The sequence below is a fragment of the Leguminivora glycinivorella genome, chromosome 5 (genome assembly GCF_023078275.1).
Source record: "Leguminivora glycinivorella isolate SPB_JAAS2020 chromosome 5, LegGlyc_1.1, whole genome shotgun sequence".
NCBI lineage: Eukaryota > Metazoa > Arthropoda > Insecta > Lepidoptera > Tortricidae > Leguminivora > Leguminivora glycinivorella.
In genome coordinates, this window is record NC_062975.1 from 11,201,607 (window position 1) to 11,222,083 (window position 20,477).

Consider the following 20,477-nt stretch of genomic DNA (forward strand, 5'->3'; position numbering starts at 1 on the left):
ATTGTTTCTATATTAACTCCAAGTTTCTTTGCAGCAGAAGTGGCCGCGTGCCGCGTACTGTGGGCACTGAACAACGTAGTGTCTATACCACTGTTATGTAAGGTGTCCTTTATCCAATGGCTAAGTCTTTGAGACGAAATTTTTCCATGTGGTTTCTTATGACTGATAAATAAAAATTTTTGATTATGTTGACGCAATAACTTTGTTTTTTCTATATAACATACAAGTGCTCGCCCCGGACAAATCTCAGGCCTTTCATTGAAGAAAGCGAGTTTGAGCACAGGTTGTAAAGCATTTGCTTTCGATGTTTTTATGATATCAGGGATTTTTATGATAATTTCCAAATCATCGTAGACTTGTATGTTATCTAGTTTTATTAAAGACAAAGTCTGGACACGGTGCGCGGTCACTAATGCTAATAAAGTGGAAGTTTTCATGGACAGATTTTGCAAATCAAGATCTTCGTTTGGCCATTTGTCGGCTAAATAAGATAAAACAATATTTGGATTCCACGTTAAAGAATACTTTGGGGCAGTAGGTCGTAATCTGAATACACCTCGCATGAATCGCTTGATTTTTTCATCATTAATTATTGGGCCTAGAATAAGTCCTAAGGCTGATTTATATGAATTAATCGTACTATATTTTGCACCTTTTTCAAAGGTCAGGCTTAAAAAATCTATTATAGTTATAACTGAGCAATAAAAATAATCGCATTTTTTCAAATTACAATAATCTACCCAAGCCCGTATACAGCAATCGTATTGTCTATAAGTGTTATCCGCTAAGGACGCAATCATAATTTCTATAGCATTAGGGGACATCTGTTGTTTCAGTAACGCCTGCCGGATAATTTGACGGCAACCAGGATAAGAGTCTTGTGCAGACTGTGTGCAGATCTGAAAGAAGACGTCAGAAGGTTTATGTTTGGTCCAAAATATAATGTTTCTGAAATGATTAACTTTTGCATGAGCGGAAACCAGGGTTGGGTAGGCCAAAATGGTACAGCGACAATACCTTCCGCTTTATCTGATATAATTTTTTGCAACATTTTTAAAATCATTGAAAATGGTGGAAACGCGTAGAAGAACAAACTCGACCAGGAGACAGTGAAAGCGTCGACCACCCAGGCATTAGGGTCGTTTTTCCATGAAATGTAAGTTTGTCACTTCGCATTCGACCGACTGGCAAAAAGGTCAACATGTGTTTTTCCAAAATGGGTTACAATATTTTCATACGCCGAACTACAAAAAATCTGCTTCATGATTATGTTTAGTTTTTATGTAAGATACATAAATCATTATTCTACGCATTTCACACCATTTCCATATCTCCCTGGATATTTGGTTGAGTTGTGGGTATTGTATACTACCCATCCTGTTAATACACAATATTGCAGTGACATTATCTATTCGCAACAAGATCTCGCAATCTGACATATTTTCAGCGAAGACCTTTAATCCGAAAAAAGCTGCCTTTAACTCAAGTACGTTAATATGCAAATTGATCTCGTCTGTTTTCCAAAAACCTGATGCTTCCTGACCACTACAAAAACACCCCAACCAGTTCCAGATGCGTCAGAGAAAATTTCTTTTTTGAATTCATTGCAACGCAATGGATTGTAACCATGATGAATATTTTGTAACCACCAAGATACTCGTATATCTGAATTTAAATACCGAGGTATGGATATTTTTTGGTCATAGTCAGGATTATCTAGCAAACAAAGATATTTGCACCGCTCTAAATTGTTTGTATGTAGCCACCCATATTGAATGGCTGGACATTCAGAGGTGAGCAGTCCTATAAATTTCGCTAATTCTCTGAGCCTGCATTTTTTCAGGTGCGAAAAGTTTAATAAAGCTTTATTAATTTTATCTTTAGGTAGTGACATTGTCATGTATTTTGAATTGAACATGAAACCTAAAAACTTGCATTCTCTATGAGGTTCAAGGCAACTTTTTTGGAAGTTTATTAGAAAACCCAAATTTTCTAGAAGTGAAATTGTGTGTGTTACGTTTTCGTAACATTCACTATAAGTTCGTCCAATGCAAAAAATGTCGTCCAAATAAATTACTGAAACGAAATTACGAGCCCGTAAGTACTCCATTACAGGTTTCAGTAACTTTGTGAACATACGTGCTACGATAAAATTCCGAAAGGAACAACATTAAATTGATACAATGTACCGTTATATTTGAATCTCAGATATTTTTTAAAATCACGATGAACTGGTACCAAAAAATAAGCATCTTTCATATCTATATTTGCCATATAGCAATTTTTTGTAATTAGTTTCGCAGCCGTCCTATAATCTTCCATTTTGAAATGACTCGTAGTGATATGTTTATTTAAACGTTTTAAGTTTAAAATAAATCTTTTATCGCCGTTAGGCTTTGGAATCAAAAATATACTCGATAGAAATTCATCCGAACGATGTGAACATTTCTCTATAGCATTTATTTCTATTAAAGAATTAATGGCTTTAGTAAAATCAGAGTGTTCCTGGGACGATTTAGGGTACACAACTGGCTTGCAGGTATCGATAGGTGTAGTGGTAAGAGGTATTTTGTAACCTTCTAACCAAGATATGATCAAAGGATCATCGGTGACTTGGGACCAGTTAGCAACGTAATGCTTGAGCCGCCCGCAGTAGCTTACCTCGGGTGCTAGCGCCTCCTGGCCCGCCTGCTCCGGCTCGGCGACCGCTCCGACTTCTCCCTCCGTTGAAAGCTCGCTCTCGTCGCCGGACGACGCGTCGAAGGTCTCCGGTGCTCCTGTCTGTTGGGGGCTCTTCGAGGCGTTGTCTTCCAGTTTAAACGGCTGCTATACTGTGTATTGTTATAGTTTTTATGTTTAATGAAGTTATTAACATTGAACTTTTGAGATTTTTCATTTTTGCTTTGCTTTAAAACAGATCCTGATTCTTTAATACATTTAGCGGATTTTAATTGCTCAGTTATATTGCTACCGAATAAAAATTTGTCTCGAGGACTTTCGGTAATAATATCTTTAACATCAGCGTTAATGGCTGCAGTTACGAACCCACGACGGGTCTTAGTTTCACTAAAATGACTATCGCAAAGAACACGACAAGCGTCGCCCAATGGTTTAAGTATTTTCTGTGTCGAAGTTTCCTTATTTATTACTAATTCAACCACTTGGGACAAGGCAGCTAGAGCAATACCTATTTGTTTCTGTTTTGCCGATAATGCGGCATCTCTTTTTACCATAAAGTCAGATAAAGCTACTTTAGCCTCTGGGTTAAGAATAGGAGGGACTAGAAAGTCACAATTTTGTGGAATCAAGTATTCCTTGAGCAAATTCTCAGTTACTTCTTTCGGGAGGCCCTTAATAAGGATTTCCTGCCACCTGGAGGCGATATCCTTATGTACGGGTTTACCAAAATCAACCTCCGGTTCAGGCGCGTCACCCAGCAATAAAAGAACGTCTTCGTTTAGCGCGAGGTCAGCGACCTCTGGTGCACAAGGAACCTCAGGAGCTGCGGCCGTCGCTGGTGCCGGTGAGGGGCTCGATACTGTAGGGCCGGCGTCCGCGCGCGCGCGATGTATTGACACGCCGCTCGGGCCCGCCACGGGTTCCGCCGACTCGCCGCCGGGCCTCCCCGCGGGCCGCGACGACACGCCGCTCGGCCCCGGCACAGGCTCCGCTGACTCGCCGCTCGGCCCCGCCGACGGTATCGCCGCGCCGGTGCGCGCCTCTCCAGCCGAACGAGTACAGACTTGTTCTGTAACGATATGCGAATGCCCATTTAGGTAAATCTAGCATTACTTAGTCCCATTTGGACAAAGCGTGCTTATAATGTATGAAGAAGACATCCCATACAGATGCCTCGCAACATAACACAGCATATCTTATCGAAGAGATTTTGTCGTGAAGGTATCGACCCCATACAGGACGAACGCATCACATCTCGTCATTTATGTGTGCTTCGGGCAATTAACGTTCTTATATTGTATGAAGAAGACACCCCGTGCAGATGTCTCGCATCATAAAATAACATTTTTACGTAAAACTTGACGTACGTCGACGTGCAAAGAAAAAAATATACATTGAGGGTAGATAATACTAACCATATTCATCGTCGTCGTCTGATGACGATGTATAAATAACTCGACGTCGATCTTTTTTCCTCGAAAGTTGCTGTTCTAATCTTCTGATTTTTTCTCGTATCTCTTCTTCAGAATAATCCAAATCACTTTTCCTCTTCTTAGGCGCCATCTTGAGGCACGTTTGAATATTCGATACTACGTGTTAAGGCTATGCACGGAAAAAACAGAATGAGGGCGGTGAACCGGTGATGTCGGATGGTGGTAATGGTAGTGTTGCCACATTAATGTTTTAATTTACCCTCTTAAGATCCGTGTAAGCACAGTATAAGGATATATCAGTAGTTAATCTCCGGCAGCGGCGGCGCGGTCGTTACTACTGCGCAAGGTCACGCAGGGTTGTACAACGTTACTATAATCGACTTCGTACAATGTAAGTTGTTGTAAATCTAATAGGTACTATTAACTGTAAGTAGGTTTTAGTATAACAATACCACGTCATGACATCACATTAGTCAGTATTGAAGATACAAAAAATCATTATAAATATATTACTCTCATACGCGCAATAGTAGATTGTGTAACAATAATTGCAAAAGCGTTAATTTAAGTGTTCATTTTATATGTTTTCTCTAGAATACACCCAATCCATCACAATAAAAAAAAGATTCGTTTGAACTAGAAACGTAGGTACCTACTGTCCTACTCGTATTAGTAACTGTGTATGGCGCTATGCTAGTACCAACGCTCTTTCTACCTTTTTATCTAATAAAGATTCAAGTACGTATTTGTTTCTTAAATACTGACGAAATCATATTTACATAAAATGTTTGAATAGATGTTTGCACAATATTTAAGTAGGTACCAAACTTTCGAGCTAGATAGATCGCAGCATCTACCTAAATGTCGTTACAGATAAATCCTTATTGATTTTAATGTGTCATTCTAGCTTTAAATCTCACTTTTACGCCATTTACGTAAGCAATAATGTACCTAACACTGCAAATATATAACAACCACTTACTTTTCTGGGTGTCTAGGAATTCTAAAGAATGACATTTCCGCATTTTGAGAACTTTCCATACACCCATAAACACTACAGTAACGAAAATATGTCTTCGGTGCTGACGTCATTTTCTCCCGAACTCAACACGTCAACACAGCGCGCAAACGCGGCCCCGACTGTCCAGCCCAATAATCACCAGTTTCGCATGTTTTCGCCGCATGCGAGGGGAGGGAGGGGGACACACCGCGCGGCGTGAAGTTTGTAAGAAGAGTTATTACTGGTTTTATACTGTGGTGTAAGGCTATAGCGTGGGATACCAGCTACAAATAGTTAACCTAATTGCGAAGAAGGAAGTCGGGAAATATAATGCCGATCAAACAGGTTTGTCACTCGAAAAGTGCGCGAGCGCGAAGGATAAATATTCGCGCCCACATTTTTTTAACTTGCCGCTTTTTAGGGTTTCGTACCAAAAAGGTCCAAACGGAACAGTTATGGTGCGACTCTGTCAGTCTGTCAAGCCCGCTTCAGACTATGCCCACGCCGCGAACACGAGTGTGGATTCGATACGCAGAAAGTTCCATCATGGCATCGCGCCGTGATTCGCGCGCATAGTCTGGAGCGGGCTTCACATTACTGATTCTAGAAAGCGGTAAGGGCTTAGCATACTTTAAATAAATACTTACTCAGTATTGTATTCTATGGAAGACAGTTTGAGGTACTCGACGTAGACGCTTGGTGATTTCAGGAGCCGCCACGTAATGGGGTTGAAGAGGTTGGTCTCGTACTTCCACTCCACCATAACTGACAGCGGCGGCAGACCTGTGTCCCTAACCGCAACCATCTGCTTGTCTATGTCGCCGGGCTTGTAGTATTTCCTGAAACAGAGAGGAGGTTAAGAAAAACGCCGTTGGAAATTTAAAAAGTGGTAGTTCCAAATTTAAAAACGATTCGGTACACCAATAACCAATAAGTGACTGTTTAACCGATTCGTTGCGTGTTCCATTTTCGAAAACTTTAAGCTATGGCGGCAAACAATCGTCGATTTTATTTTCACACAGAAACACATTGATAGAGTCTGCTCGAATAAGTGTACTTACACTTATTCGAGCAGACACTTGCGTTTTCACATTTATCCGATCCGATATCGGTAGTAGGACTGATATCCCATATATTTAAACCACCATCTTTAATTTTTGCCTTTGAAATCCTTCCTACATCCGATATCGGATAGAATTTAAAACGGTTTTCCATTAGCTTTTAGAAACAATAGAATTAAAAACAAGTAGTTAAGGTATGTATTCATGTTTAAATCAGCGGAATATAACTGACAAAGTTAAATAAATAAATAAGATAATTACTACACCAAACCAAAATACATATGTACCTACTTAGGTATCGATTGACGCACTTTAGGAAATGCAATCGATAACCAAATTAAACAACAATAATATGTTTTTTAACACTTTAAGTTCTCGCGCTTTGTACACATATTTAAAGTCACACACAGGTCGAACGCGATTAATTAACATTATTTTTACCTTTTTTCCCAACGTTTCGGCCAGGTTGCACTGGCCGTGGTCGCGGAAGACTGACGTCCCAGCAAAGTGTCACCGGAGATGTAAACAACACAAAACTACCCGATATTAATTTATATAAATGTTCGGGGTAGACAACGAATAATGTTAATTAATCGCGTTCGACCTGTGTGTGACTTTAAATAATATGTTTTTTATTACGAAACTGAAGAGGTGTGACCCGTATGACGTCAATGACCGGGCCGGAAGGTATGATTTGATAACGGTGATAATTTAGATCCGGCAACATGTACGTCATATCTGTGATCTGTTGCGACCTATAACTATAACGTAACCTCATAATCATACGGGGACCTTGGCCATAGTGCAATTAATAATTTACGCTCAATGCGTCAACTTTCAGCCTGCTATCTTATACCTTTAAATGAGCAATTCTTGTATATTACTTAATTAATTTATATATAAAATCATGGAAACCGCTCTAATGATTTCGCTGAGATTTGTTATGTGGCGGTTTCCGGGGGTGAAAAATCGATCTAACTTCGCCTTAGATCCCGGAAAACGCGATTTTTCGAGTTTCCATGCGTTTTTCTTTCGCGTTAGTAAACGCAAAATATGGTCGTTAATTTCGCCGACCGGGCATCGGCTGTGCGTAGCTCAGTCGTAAGAGATTGGTCTACAGTTCGCAGGCACATCGCGGGTGTCAGGGTTACGAATCTTGGTGAGAAAATAAGTTTTTTTTTTCTTGTATTTATAAAAAATTTTTTTTTTAACCTAAAGACGTGATACGAGTACCTACATAATGAAACAGAACCGAGCGAAGCTCGGTCGCCCAGATATTGTCCTCTTTAAACGCCTAGTGCCGGCCAAGTAATGAATTGTTCGAATTTCAAAAACAAAAAGAAAATAGCTGATGGGATCTCATTTAAGAGCCATAAAATCAAACTTACTGTTCCTCATCCAAGAACTTGTGGTCGCTCTTGTTGTTGTTTCTGTCTATGAGAGTGATCTGCACTCTTCCTACATCTGGTCCGTGTGTTCTGCTGGCCGTTGAGTTTGACACTTTCAGGACCACTTCGTAATGTACTCCTGAAAAAAAAAGTATTGTCGTTAGCACATATCATTAGGTTTTTGAACACTAACTCTTATATCGAGGACCTAGTTTAATTAATTAGTAGTAGGTAATAACATTGTGTCAAGCAAGAAAAATGCTTCTAATTTGAAATCGCGGAAGATTTCGCGGAAGAGTTATTGAATTTCCCGCAAAACACATTATTATGGCCAATTTGATGGTCAATACCTCAAGCACGCAGGCTGCCTCTTTTCAGAAATGGAGCGAAGCAGATATGGGTCACACCACCAACTCTATTAGGTGATTGTAATTCACTAGTACGGAAATTACAAATAACCCTTTTGGTTGACCAAATCTTCGCGATTAAAAGTATAAGGGTAAGGCACTGGTCCCACCGCGAGCTAGTTAAGCTATGAGCTGACGACCGGTCTGGCGCAGACGACCGGTCTGGCGCAGTCGGTAGTGACCCTGCCTGCTGCGCCGCGGTCCCGGGTTCGAATCCCGGTAAGGGCATTTATTTGTGTGATGAGCACAGATATTTGTTCCTGAGTCATGGATGTTTTCTACGTATATAAGTATTTATATATTATATACATATATCGTTGTCTGAGTACCCACAACACAAGCCTTCCTGAGCTTACCGTGGGCCTCAGTCAATCTATGTAACAATGTCCTATAATATTTTCATTTTCATTTTCATGAGCTATTGCCTATAAAAACGAACAAAAGATAAGCACTCCCGTGCCAATAAAAGAGACACGGCGATATTGATAGTTCACTGCTGGGCGAGTAACTATAAACATAGCCGTGTCTCTTTTTACACGGGAGTAATTATCTTTTGTTGCGTTTTTATAGCCGATAGCTCATAGCTTACTGGTCCCATACAGTGCCTAAGGCCAGAGTGCAGGCTCATATTGGACGAGCGGTGGGCATGTCAAGCAATTGAAGCTCATACAAGTCCTGACTTGACGCTGCATATAGCGTACACGATGGCCAGCCCCCGCTGTACGAGTGTACGCGTCACCGAACCGAAAGATCAAATATATGAAAGAGGCGCGTTCCTAGCACACAGTCTAAGCTCGTGTAGGTGAACGCGTATTATGCTTGTATGAGTGAGATATGACAGGTCGACTGTTCGCGTTTTTGACAGGCGGTAACTGTGAGGTAAACGAGAGGGGGTGGGCGGCACTTTCAGCGGGGAGCGGGAGTGGCCATACTGTACGATAGTACTCTTTATTATACTGTGCTTCGAGCGTCCAGTCAAGCCTAACATTAGACAAGAGATATCAAATAGCTAAAAAAGCAGTGAATAAGCAGTAAATAAATACTTACTACAATAAGGTTTTTTGCTTCCAGTCTTCCCGTAAAGCGCGACGTTCGAAATGGAGTCCACAAGCCCTCGATCCAGCAGTTCTTTGTACGCCTTATAGGAGTGGTATCCCATCGGGATACAGAGTTGTGTTTGGCTGCATGATGTACAGTTGCCGGCCAGGAACGCCTAAGAGATAAGTTTAGTAATGGTCGTTCAGTTAGGTATGGTCAAAGTAAAACGTCTAATCACAGTGGAAAGACTGCCATCTCTCGACACAAGCTTAAAACTTTTGAACCTTAGTTTTGACAATTTGGCCCATATTGTTATCTTGATATGTGTTAAAATGTCAAATATCAATGTTAGAGCCATTTCCCCAAACGTGTAACGCCATCTAGGCCACTGTAACCGTACCTTTTTCCCTATGGCTTTGAGGGACGTTTTTTTCTTAGACTTTATCCGTCTATACGGAGTTATATATGTCTTTGGATATGGTCAATATATCAATGATAAATTACCTAATAGTGCTAACAGACGGAATCGCGACCTTGGTCCAGTTAAATCAAATTAAATATCTGTTTTTGCATAAAATATGGTATACGAGTTGGACTTTAGAAACTAAGGAGCACATCTATATTTGACGAGTAACTGGCATGCATCATATCTTTACCGCTTAGGTAATCATCATAACGTCCTTAATGTAATGTATGTCCTTTACGACCAGTCTGGCTCAGTCGGTAGTGACCCTGTCTGCTAAGCCGCGGTCCTGGGTTCGAATCCCGGTAAGGGCATTTATTTGTGTGATGAGCACAGATATTTGTTCCTGAGTCATGGATGTTTTCTATGTATATAAGTATGTATTTATCTATTTAAGTATGTATATTGTCGCTTAGCACCCATAGTACAAGCTTTGCTTAGTTTGGGACTAAGTTGATCTGTGTAAGGTGTCCCCAATATTTATTTATTTATTTTATTTATTTATTCATAATGTATTTACTTAAAAACTCAAACATCCCTTATGTGTAGGTCTTACTGAGGAACATTTACCTACTAGGTATGGGATCAACTCCGAAATTATAAAAAAGAAAATGTCGGTTTCATTCATTTCGTTTGAGTGATTTTCTTTCGCTATTTCGGGGTTGTTCCCATAGTAAAGGTTGCTTCGTGTGACCTAAGGAACCTTACTGAAACCTCAGTGGAAGATAACACCCTGTATAGTAAATTTAAAGGTGGCAGTAAAGTATGGTCGCTCGATAAATGATAAAACATCAGGCCGTCCATATTGAACTATCAAATAGTGCGATAGGGACGGCAATAGAGAGTAGGGGTGTCCTGTCATTTTTCGCGCGGCCATACTTGCCTGCCAGGCCATTTGTACAAATAACTCACCTCATAAGACTCGCACTGTATAAACATAAACGGGCAAGACGGCGATATGCTCTCAGTGAAGAACTCGTAACTCCTCTCATGGTTGCAGCCGACTGACTTGACCATCCACTTGTACATGTCATCGTTGAGAGTTGTCACATGGTTGTCGACCTTCTTGCAGCCCGGCTGGATGACGCCCCCGTTTGGGTAGAAGTCCACGTGGCCTATGGCCTCGGACATGCCCAGACCTGGAGAGATAAAATGTTATTTAAGGGCATTCCACGAGAATGTCGCTTACGACATGCAATTCTTCTAATACTTCTGAAGACGCTAAGAAAGCGAAGTTGTGTCTGACAACCTTTCATGACTTGGTCAACCAATTGGCAGTATTTTCTCGAGCTTTACGGATTTGATAGATATAGCTGCCATACAAGGCAAAAGCATGTCGTAAGCGATTTTCTCGTGGAATGCCCCTTTAGCACTGTTTTTTGTTTGACGATGTTTTTTGTTGTGTCGGATAGAAAACTATCATATGGATGATGGTCTTTCTAAGTACAAACGTTCTTTTTTAACCCGGAATTTTGTCATTACTCATGAGAGCCTGTGGTCCGCATTGGCAATTAAATTCAAGAATTGGCGGAGACGCTAGTTTTACAAAAGCAACGACCATCTGACCTTCCAACCGGTCCGGTTTCCGGTTTCCTTATATCGCAAATTCCATTTCGCAAATTAAATTCCGAAGAAAGTCCGGGTTTTGAACCCTCGACCTTCCGATTGAAAGTCGCACGCTCTTATCACTAGGCTATCAGCGCTTGCCTAAGTACCTACTAATTTAACATAGGTACTGTAATGTAATTTAAGTTTAATAGTTTAATACTAATTTAATATTAACTGGAATAGTCTTAAAATTAATTAGATTAGGCACTCGTTTGCATTGTTTCAAACCTAAGTCGCATGGCCTGTTAATTTGTAAATGCTTGGTTTCCACGGGACAAGCTTCGCCTAGTGTGGGACCATAGAACTGATTGTTTGTAAATCGTTATGTTAAATAAATATTTCATTTCATTTCATTTATCACAATTCAATAATTTCTTACCAGCATAGTACAACGGCATGGCGTTACTGTGTATGATGTCCACGTACTTCGCGTCAGACCGGTCTAGTCGGACCAGCGTCACGGTTTGGCTGAAATACGGCGCAGCGGGGTCCAGTCCTGTTATCCTTCCCAGTTTCAAGTTGAATTTCTGGAATGAAAAAAGTTGATATTGATAAAATTATTCTTACAGCACATGCATTCTTCTTAGTCTTTTTACTCGTATGGAGGGGTGCAAAAGACCCAGACGAAAACGTGGTTGAACAAAGCCGTTTGGCCCGTTGTGACTTCAAGTGGTAATATTCTTATAATGACATTAATCACTAAGTACATAGCTTATAGCTAGTCATCAAAGTGTGGGTTTAACTTACTCTAGACTAATAAGTATTGTCTTCGGTTAGCGCGATAGTTAGAGTTACTACTCAGAAATAAAACTATGAAATCGGATTATATCGATCGGGATGTATTAATATAGAGGTAAATTCATTATACGCGATAATTATGTTCCGTTTTCATAGTTTTATTTCATTACTAGACTAATCCCCCCCAAAATTGCACTGAAAAAAAAATTACCAAATAGTGTTTTATTACTGATATTGAAATTTTAATTGTGTAAATTATTGTAAATTTTGTATATTATTTTTGACTTGTAAAATGTACTCTTATTTTATCAATAAAATCTGTATTCTGTGTTCTGTAATCAATCATTGACGCACTTATCTTATACTTTTAAACGAGCAATTCTTGTATATTTATTTATTTATTTATTTATTTATTTATTTATTTATTTATTTATATATATATTTATTTACACTGACGATCTCGGAAACCGCTCTAACGATTTCGCAGAAATTTGTTATGTGGGGGTTTTTGGGGGTGAAAAATCGGTCTAACTTATCCTTAGGTCCCGGAAAACGCGAATTTTCGAGTTTTCATGAGTTTTTCTTCGCGCGCCATCTCGTGTGCAGTAGTTGTACTGTTAAGACAGAATTCTTTCGGTTGATGTAAGTACTATTTATTGCAAACACTAGATGGCGACACAGGTCAAGGCTAAAACGAATAGAAAAATACACTATTTGAGTTTTTGTGGCGAAATGCGCGCCATCTCGTGTGGAGTAGTTGTGTTGTTAAGGCTGAGAATTCTTTCGCTCGATGTAGGTCCTATTCATTTTTGAACTAGATGGCGACACATGTCAAGGATACGAAACAGAACCGAGCGAAGCTCGGTTGCCCAGATATTTATCATATTATGCAACAAACCTTTTGTAAAGCATGTCCACAGTAACCTCCAAGATGCGCGCCTAGAGAATGCCCGATGAAGTGGAAGTTGTCCAAATTCTGCAGACCCAATACTTCCTGTAATAAGAAAAACACATTGCACAGAAGCTCAGAACCCTAAACTTCTATACTGTAAACGTAACCCAACATATAAACGTTTCAGAAGAACACGGGCATAATAAATAGCACTGATAAGTTTGATATCGGCAAAAGCTTCGTAAGGCAACTTAGAACGTCCGCGCCAGTCTAAGTACGAGGAATGTTGCTGCATCATTTCCTTAGTTAAAATATCAAAAGATCATATAAAAATGTAATAATTACTGTACCTTAATATCGTTAACAAGATGAGCTGTCATAGCGCCAATGAGCCTGATATTGGCGACAGCTTGTCCGTAAGGTGGCTGGGAGCCTCCGCGCCAATCTACCACGAGAACTGATGCGGCATCGTTGCCTTCTAGGTTCAGTAAGGCGTCCGCCATGTTTTGGATCTGAAATAGGAAAGGTTGTGTGTAACGATTCTGATCTAATATAAAACTAATTTAAGTAGGTAAGGGACCAAAAAAAGTTATGTCAGTAACATTTTGAAAAATATGATTAATTAAATAGTTGCCTACAGAGGTTAACTGAAGGGCAAGTCGTCGTAAACCCTGTCGGAATGCCCGATGGTTCTAATAGATTTATTTATATATTATATTTTAACGACCGACAAGTACAAACGCACTGCAACCTAATGGCCGCTGTACACATATGGCCAACGGTTCCACCAGCCCTTTGTGAAACCCCTTGGCCAAGATAAGAGCCGCTGTTTACAAACCAATCACTTGGCATTGGCTCTTCATGAAAGATGGACGTGGAATAGAAAAGTCTAGGAAATTCTAGGTCATAGACGTTGTCAGAAAAATTTGATTAAAAAATAATAACCCCGTAGTAAAATTAAATTATTTGAAATATTAACAATTTTTTGAATATTCTGATAAGAACATTTATCTTTTTTAGGAAATACATTAAACATTTGCAAGGTTATTTTATTTCCTAAAATCTACACTATTATTGCATAGACATTATTTTCGTAAATATTTCTCTGTCGTTACTACATGCGTCCAAGACAGAGACAAAAAATGTCGCCGTGCAACTGTCGCCTCCGTGTGCGCTCAGCCTAATTGTAATTTCAGCCACACCGACTGCACATTTCTCATACGAATTACAAAAAGGTTCCACATGAAAAGAAAAGCTTACCCATTTCTTATCACCGCCTTCTAAGAACCCGTGGGAGATCAGATAGAAAGGTCCTCTCGGGTCTAGATTCGCGTTGCGCACTTTGTCGACATTGTCGGCTTCTAATAACACTGGTATCTTCCTGTTCCGTCTGGTAAACACTGGATATCTGAAATAAGGGATAAAAAATACATACATACATACATACATACAATCACGCCTGTTTCCCAGAGGGGTAGGCAGAGATCACGGATTTCCATTTACTACGATCCTGACAAACCACTTTCGCTTCACACACTTTCATAACATTTCTCATACACGCTCGTCGGTTTCGAGTACTTCTGACCTGGCCTCTTTGCAATATTTCCCCGATTTGATCAAGAAAAGTTCGCCTAGGTCTTCCACTACCAACTGACCCTTCCACTCCTTTTTCATATACTTTCTTCGTTAATCTCCTCTCATCCATCCTCTCTACATGCCCAAACCACCTTAACATACCCATCTCAATCTTTGTCACCACATCTACATCCACTCCACACTTCTCTCTTATCACGCTATTTCTGATCCTATCACTCAACTTTACACCAGCCATGCTTCTTAACGCTCTCATTTCTACGGCATTCACTTGACTTTGAAGTCTTTTCTCCCACACCCAACTTTCACTACCATACATAAGTGTAGGCACCAAAACTCCTCTATGCACCGCCAGACGTGCTTTTTGCGACACTTTCTGGCTGCCCATAAAAGCGTTTAGTGCTCCATTCACTCTATTCCCAGCATTCACTCTCCTTTCAATATCTTTTCCATGTTTACCGTCCCTTGTAAACAACGTTCCCAAATACACAAACTCTTTCACTTGTTCCAAACTTTCATTATCGATCTCAATTTCGCAATCTGTCATAATCTCATCTCTTTCAAATACCATTACTTTCGTCTTACTGACATTCATTCTCATTCCTTTCCTCTCGAAGGATGCATGCACTCTTGTTACCATCAGTTGTAACTCCTCGGCCGACGACGCAAGTAATACTAGGTCATCGGCATATAGGAGACATTTGACCAGTAACCCTTCCATTCTCAACCCACAATCATAATCTTTCAGATCTTGCAAACAACTATCCATGAATAAATTAAACAGCCACGGCGACGCTACACATCCCTGTCTAACACCCTTTTCGATGCTAAACCACTCAGTGTATGACCCGTTTATTCTCACGCAAGCACTGGAATCCTCATAAAGAGATTTCAGTGCTTGAACGAGTTGACTGCCTACTCCATACATGGACACTACCGACCACAATTCATTCCTCATCACTCTATCATACGCCTTTTCCAAGTCCACGAAAGCGCAATAGATAAAAAATAATTTGAGTAAATAATATTGATTACAATTGTTCGACTATCTAGTAATTATGAGGGTAAGTAAAGAGAGTTCACTGTGTGTTGATACTCGAGAATCTGTCTAAAGTTGAAGGATTTTATTAAAAACTTCCGAATCTATGAAAGTTTGATCCTTCGTAATATTATCGCTCATACTCGTATTTACTGTTTAAATGATACCTATCTCTAAAAGAAGCATTTACCTCAGAGCTCAGCTGACCTTATACCTCACCAATCGTTTTAGCACAACTTGTGTTCTCGCGCGCGAGTTATTGAGCGCGACTTCCAAATATGGGTACGCGTGCAAGAGCGCAATGTATATAGAATCGACGCTGTGAGTTAATAAATTGGTTATTTAGGTAAATTAAATCAGTTTTATTAAGTACTGTTTACTTAAACCGACTAACATATTAACACTATCTAGTTAAAACAACAATAGGTACAAAGTTGTTTACAGCAAAGCTCTCTCATTTATTAGCACGGGCAAGAGATTACGGCGAAGCCATGAGTGAGATAAGAATGATAAGACGGGGGCTCGTCCGTGACATCAATCATTAACAGACATAACAAATGTTTACGTCCCATAATTGCATAGTGACGTCCCTTGATAAACAAGCTCGTTGTAAACAACAATAGCGCGCATCGTATGCAATGTACCAATTTACTACGCGTGTTTTTAGGGTTCCGTAGTCAACTAGGAACCCTTATAGTTTCGCCATGTCTGTCTGTCCGTCCGTCCGTCCGTCCGTCCGTCCGTCCGTCCGTCCGTCCGTCCGTCCGCGGATAATCTCAGTAACTGTTAGCACTAGAAAGCTGAAATTTGGTACCAATATGTATATCAATCACGCCAACAAAGTGCAAAAATAAAAAATGGAAAAAAATGTTTTATTAGGGTACCCCCCCTACATGTAAAGTGGGGGCTGATATTTTTTTTCATTCCAACCCCAACGTGTGATATATTGTTGGATAGGTATTTAAAAATGAATAAGGGTTTACTAAGATTGTTTTTTGATAATATTAATATTTTCGGAAATAATCGCTCCTAAAGGAAAAAAAAGTGCGTCCCCCCCCCTCTAACTTTTGAACCATATATTTAAAAATTATGAAAAAAATTACAAAAGTAGGACTTTATAAAGACTTTCTAGGAAAATTGTTTTGAACTTGATAGATTCAGTAGTTTTTGAGAAAAATACGGAAAACTACGGAACCCTACACTGAGCGTGGCCCGACACGCTCTTGGCCGGTTTTTTTATTAGGACATCAAATGTATTTTTATTTTATTTTTTTAAAGTGTAAGATGGTGGGTTTATTACGTATTTGTCATTATTGAAATTTTTAAATTTAGAGACAGCTTGGCAAAAAAAAGTAGAAATTGAACAATTTTTTTTATCATAGCTACACTTAACCGTGATCATATTTCTATGATAAACATATGATAGTGGGCCTTAGAAAAGTGTCAAAATAGTCGCCACATGCAAAACGGTTTACCTAGACGGTGGCGCCCCTATTATTTTCTAAACTTTTTTGCCAATCTGTTTTGGATACGATAGGATAGGATTACACTAATTGTTTATTTATTTATATTTAAAATCACATTCCAAATTATTTTTTTGCCTAAGCTAAAAAAAATAGTGATTAGCTAAAATGTGTTAACCCCCCCTTTTTTGAGTTGACGTCCTATTGCAAAATGCATGTGGGTTGACACATTCATTGCTTAATATCAATTAGCATCCAATGTATAATTGTATATCCTTCACAGTTCAAGATCCGAGCTCAAGTAATGACGGCCAGACTTAAACGAGTTAAAAATAAATGCTTAAATGACGTGTTTGGACTGCATGTGCATTATCGACTCTCGGTTTGGGTCTGTCGACCTTTGGGCGTGGGCGTGGCTGATAAGAAACGGATATAATTGTCTTGAAAATAACGTCCGTGTAGGTCAGAGTTCGAATCTTAAGAATGGTAAAGAGAGTTCTAGATATTTCCAGAATCGTGGATATGTTTGATAGTCTATTTTTGTTTATTAGGTAAACAAATGTCGAACTTTGGGTAGGTAAAATGTAGTAGATAAGAACCTTCATCATTAATTATGAAGTGCGAATGTTTTTCCTTCCTGTTTCTCACGAACGTGTCATGATACTTGTATTTCAGTCAGTCTCATCTCAGTACAAGAAGTACTGATAGATATTGTCGGAACTTGCATGACAAATGCGAACTTTTCTGAGAAATTACAATGGAAAACTATTAGCACTACTTGTAGTATGTTATGTACATGTGCAATGGTAGCGGTTAGCAGCTTTTGCGCGACTTATCAATTATCAATCGTACCTACATAAACAATCTTTTTATACGACACTATCTAATGTTTATATTGATATATCAAAAATTAATCGTTACTTAATTGTCACAAATAAATACCTATACCTACCTAATCTACCTAGGTACCTACTGTTCCAATGGCAAGGAGCGCGGTCGTAAAGCGCGCGCTTGTTATGCGCTTGTTATGCGATCAACGCATATATGCGATCAATGGATGCAGATTAGGATCTAAAGCTGTTTTCGTATATTTTATTATCTCATCATCTTATTAAAAAAAAACTCGTGCTTAAGGGGGATGAAAATTTTATTGAAACAGCTTCTGTGCAAGAAAAGCCGTGGACTAATACTAGTCTCTAATAAAGTATGAGATGTGAAGCGGATCCTTATTTGCGTGTTCTTGCAATCAAATCAGTGAGAAAACAACAAGACCTTATCATCGGCTTTTACGCTGAATTGTGATGAGGATAAATAACAACCAATTAGTTGTAATCGGAGTAAATTATCTTAATTAATAGTCTTAATGGGCTTTCAGGGGTGTGTGTATTTGCGTAACAATTAATTATTGTAGGACGACTTGACATCGTTTAGTTTAGTCTAGGACTACTATATACCTACGTAGGAATAATAAAAGCCTATCCTGTATCCTATCCAGTTAGTAAACTTCGAAAATGTACCTACTTACTAGTTAGACCTCTAAGTCTGGCCTCAGAACGTGTAACATTTGTAAGAAGCCAATCGTTTCTTCCGTAGCTAACGTCTTTATCACACTTTCATATTAATACCTTTAATTCAAAAGATACCTACGTTTAAGTTTTATTCAATATGTAACGTAATTGATTGGCCTGTTAGATTATACGCTGTAATGTTGATATTTTCTATCATAAAGTCATTTTTTGCGATTTGTTGGTTAGACCCATTGCTCAGTATTCCGATGTAAAGTACCTAGTTATCTATTTTTAACCCCCGACGCAAAATCAACGGGGTGTTATAAGTTTGACGTGTCTGTCTGTGTGTGTGTTTGTCTGTGGCATCGTAGCTCCCGAACGGATGAACCGATTTAGATTTAGTTTTTTTTTATTGAAAGCCGAGTTAGTCGGGTATGTTCTTAGCCATGTTCACAGAGAACCTCCTATAGAGTGGCAGTCTTGTATATTTGGTTCGCGATACGAGTCACCAGTGTTTGGGGTGCGAGGAGCGGGCGGGGAATGTGTTAAGCGCGCTGTGATTGGCCGTTTCAAGGACGGCGGGCAGTCGCGCCAGATGAAAAGGGACAGAAGTATGACTGTCCCTCTACTGACGCGTAAGTGGCCAATGTAAGTTGACCTATGCCGGCTCTGAATAAATTATAAATATGACTTATTTGTGGAATGTAATGCCGTCTGTTTTTAAATTTGAGCTTCTTGTTACCTTTCCACACCATTTCACACTTCAGGTGGACATCTTTAAGGCATCAAAATACCCTTTTCCAATTTTTTTGTGCGAAAAACACGCGCTGCTTTCGGGTCTGTTACTTGGTCGATACTGATCGGGCACGGCGAGCGCCCGCGCTTATATCAGTGCAAATACTAGGAAGGCTGGCGACCGCGAGTCGTCTTGTAATAGATGTCTATAGGGGTTTGTCTGTGGCCATGTTTCATGAAAATCGGTTCACTATGGCACGGTCGGGGGTTTTTTCAAAATGTTAATTTTGTGGTTATATGGAAGTTGTTCGTCTTTAATATTAGATTACATATAATTAACTAGCTTTTACCCGCGGCTTCGCCCGCGTAATAGAAGTATTCTTATTGAAACGTTTACAAAAAATAATATTTTCATTTGGATCCGTAGGTTTCTTTGTAGGTACATCTGTCCGCGATTATTTCGATTAAGGTAAAGCGGGGCAATTCTCGACTGGGGGGCCATTGTAACTGATCAATTTGCTGTACGGTCAGCCAAGAACCTTACACTGCTTTTTGGCTGACTGTACCTTACACATATTACTATTGTTTTAAAAGAAATTCTAGCAATGATTGTAGAATTGTTACACAACGACCACAGCGTAGGTAGTAGGTACGAATGTGTATGTATTTTACCTATATAAATATTTATACTGGGGAAACTTCATACAACCCACATAGCCAGTATCTCGACGCTATGGTCGGTAGGTTAAAAAGTAGTTCCTTGCATTATCGCTTACAATTTTTTCCATTTTGTTTATACTTATTGCAAACGTAAACATATAAAAGGCAAGCAAACAAAGTAAGTAAGTAAGTAAGTAAGTAAGTAAGTAAACACTTTATTGTACAGGAAAAGAATACAGCACATAATATTTAAAATAAAAAGTTCCAGTACAAAGGCGAACTTATCCCTTTAAGGGATCTCTTCCAGTTAACCTTCGAGCATTTGAGGGAGAGTTTGAGACGGTAGACATCCACATAATACAAAAACTACAAAATAATAACAATACATTTTTCATTCCTTAGTCTAACACGCAGTAGGCAATGTAATAGTTATTACGGATGCAGGATACTCGCCGATGCCTACTTCAATACTAATCCCTTCCCACTGAGCCACCTGCATTTTACACTGCCTAGAAATCGATTGCCGACCGATTATTCCGACCCCAATCCCTATTCTTATCCCCTTCCCTAGCTCTATCCTTGTCCCCGTCCCCGTCCCCGTCCCGTTTCTGCCCCCGTCTCTCCCCTATCCCTATCCCCGTCCCCGTCCCCGTCCCCTATCTCTATCCCTATCCCTGTCCCTGTCCCTGTCCCTGTCCCTGTCCCTGTCCCTGTCCCTGTCCCTGTCCCTGTCCCTGTCCCTGTCCCTGTCCCTGTCCCTGTCCCTGTCCCT

General features: G+C 39.7%; 1 protein-coding gene across 1 annotated transcript in view; it reads right to left on the bottom strand.

The window, feature by feature from the left end:
• The window catches only part of LOC125226099 (pancreatic triacylglycerol lipase), a 31,084-nt gene that overhangs the window by 1,238 nt on the left and 9,369 nt on the right, over positions 1 to 20,477 (bottom strand). Inside the window, exons 3-10 of the mRNA XM_048129959.1 lie at positions 13,968 to 14,115; positions 13,058 to 13,219; positions 12,714 to 12,809; positions 11,457 to 11,604; positions 10,382 to 10,608; positions 9,016 to 9,181; positions 7,562 to 7,700; positions 5,760 to 5,951 (exon numbers count right to left, since the gene is read on the bottom strand). Coding sequence (XP_047985916.1) covers positions 5,760 to 5,951; positions 7,562 to 7,700; positions 9,016 to 9,181; positions 10,382 to 10,608; positions 11,457 to 11,604; positions 12,714 to 12,809; positions 13,058 to 13,219; positions 13,968 to 14,115 — 1,278 coding nt within the window. The remainder of the gene's footprint in view (positions 1 to 5,759; positions 5,952 to 7,561; positions 7,701 to 9,015; positions 9,182 to 10,381; positions 10,609 to 11,456; positions 11,605 to 12,713; positions 12,810 to 13,057; positions 13,220 to 13,967; positions 14,116 to 20,477) is intronic.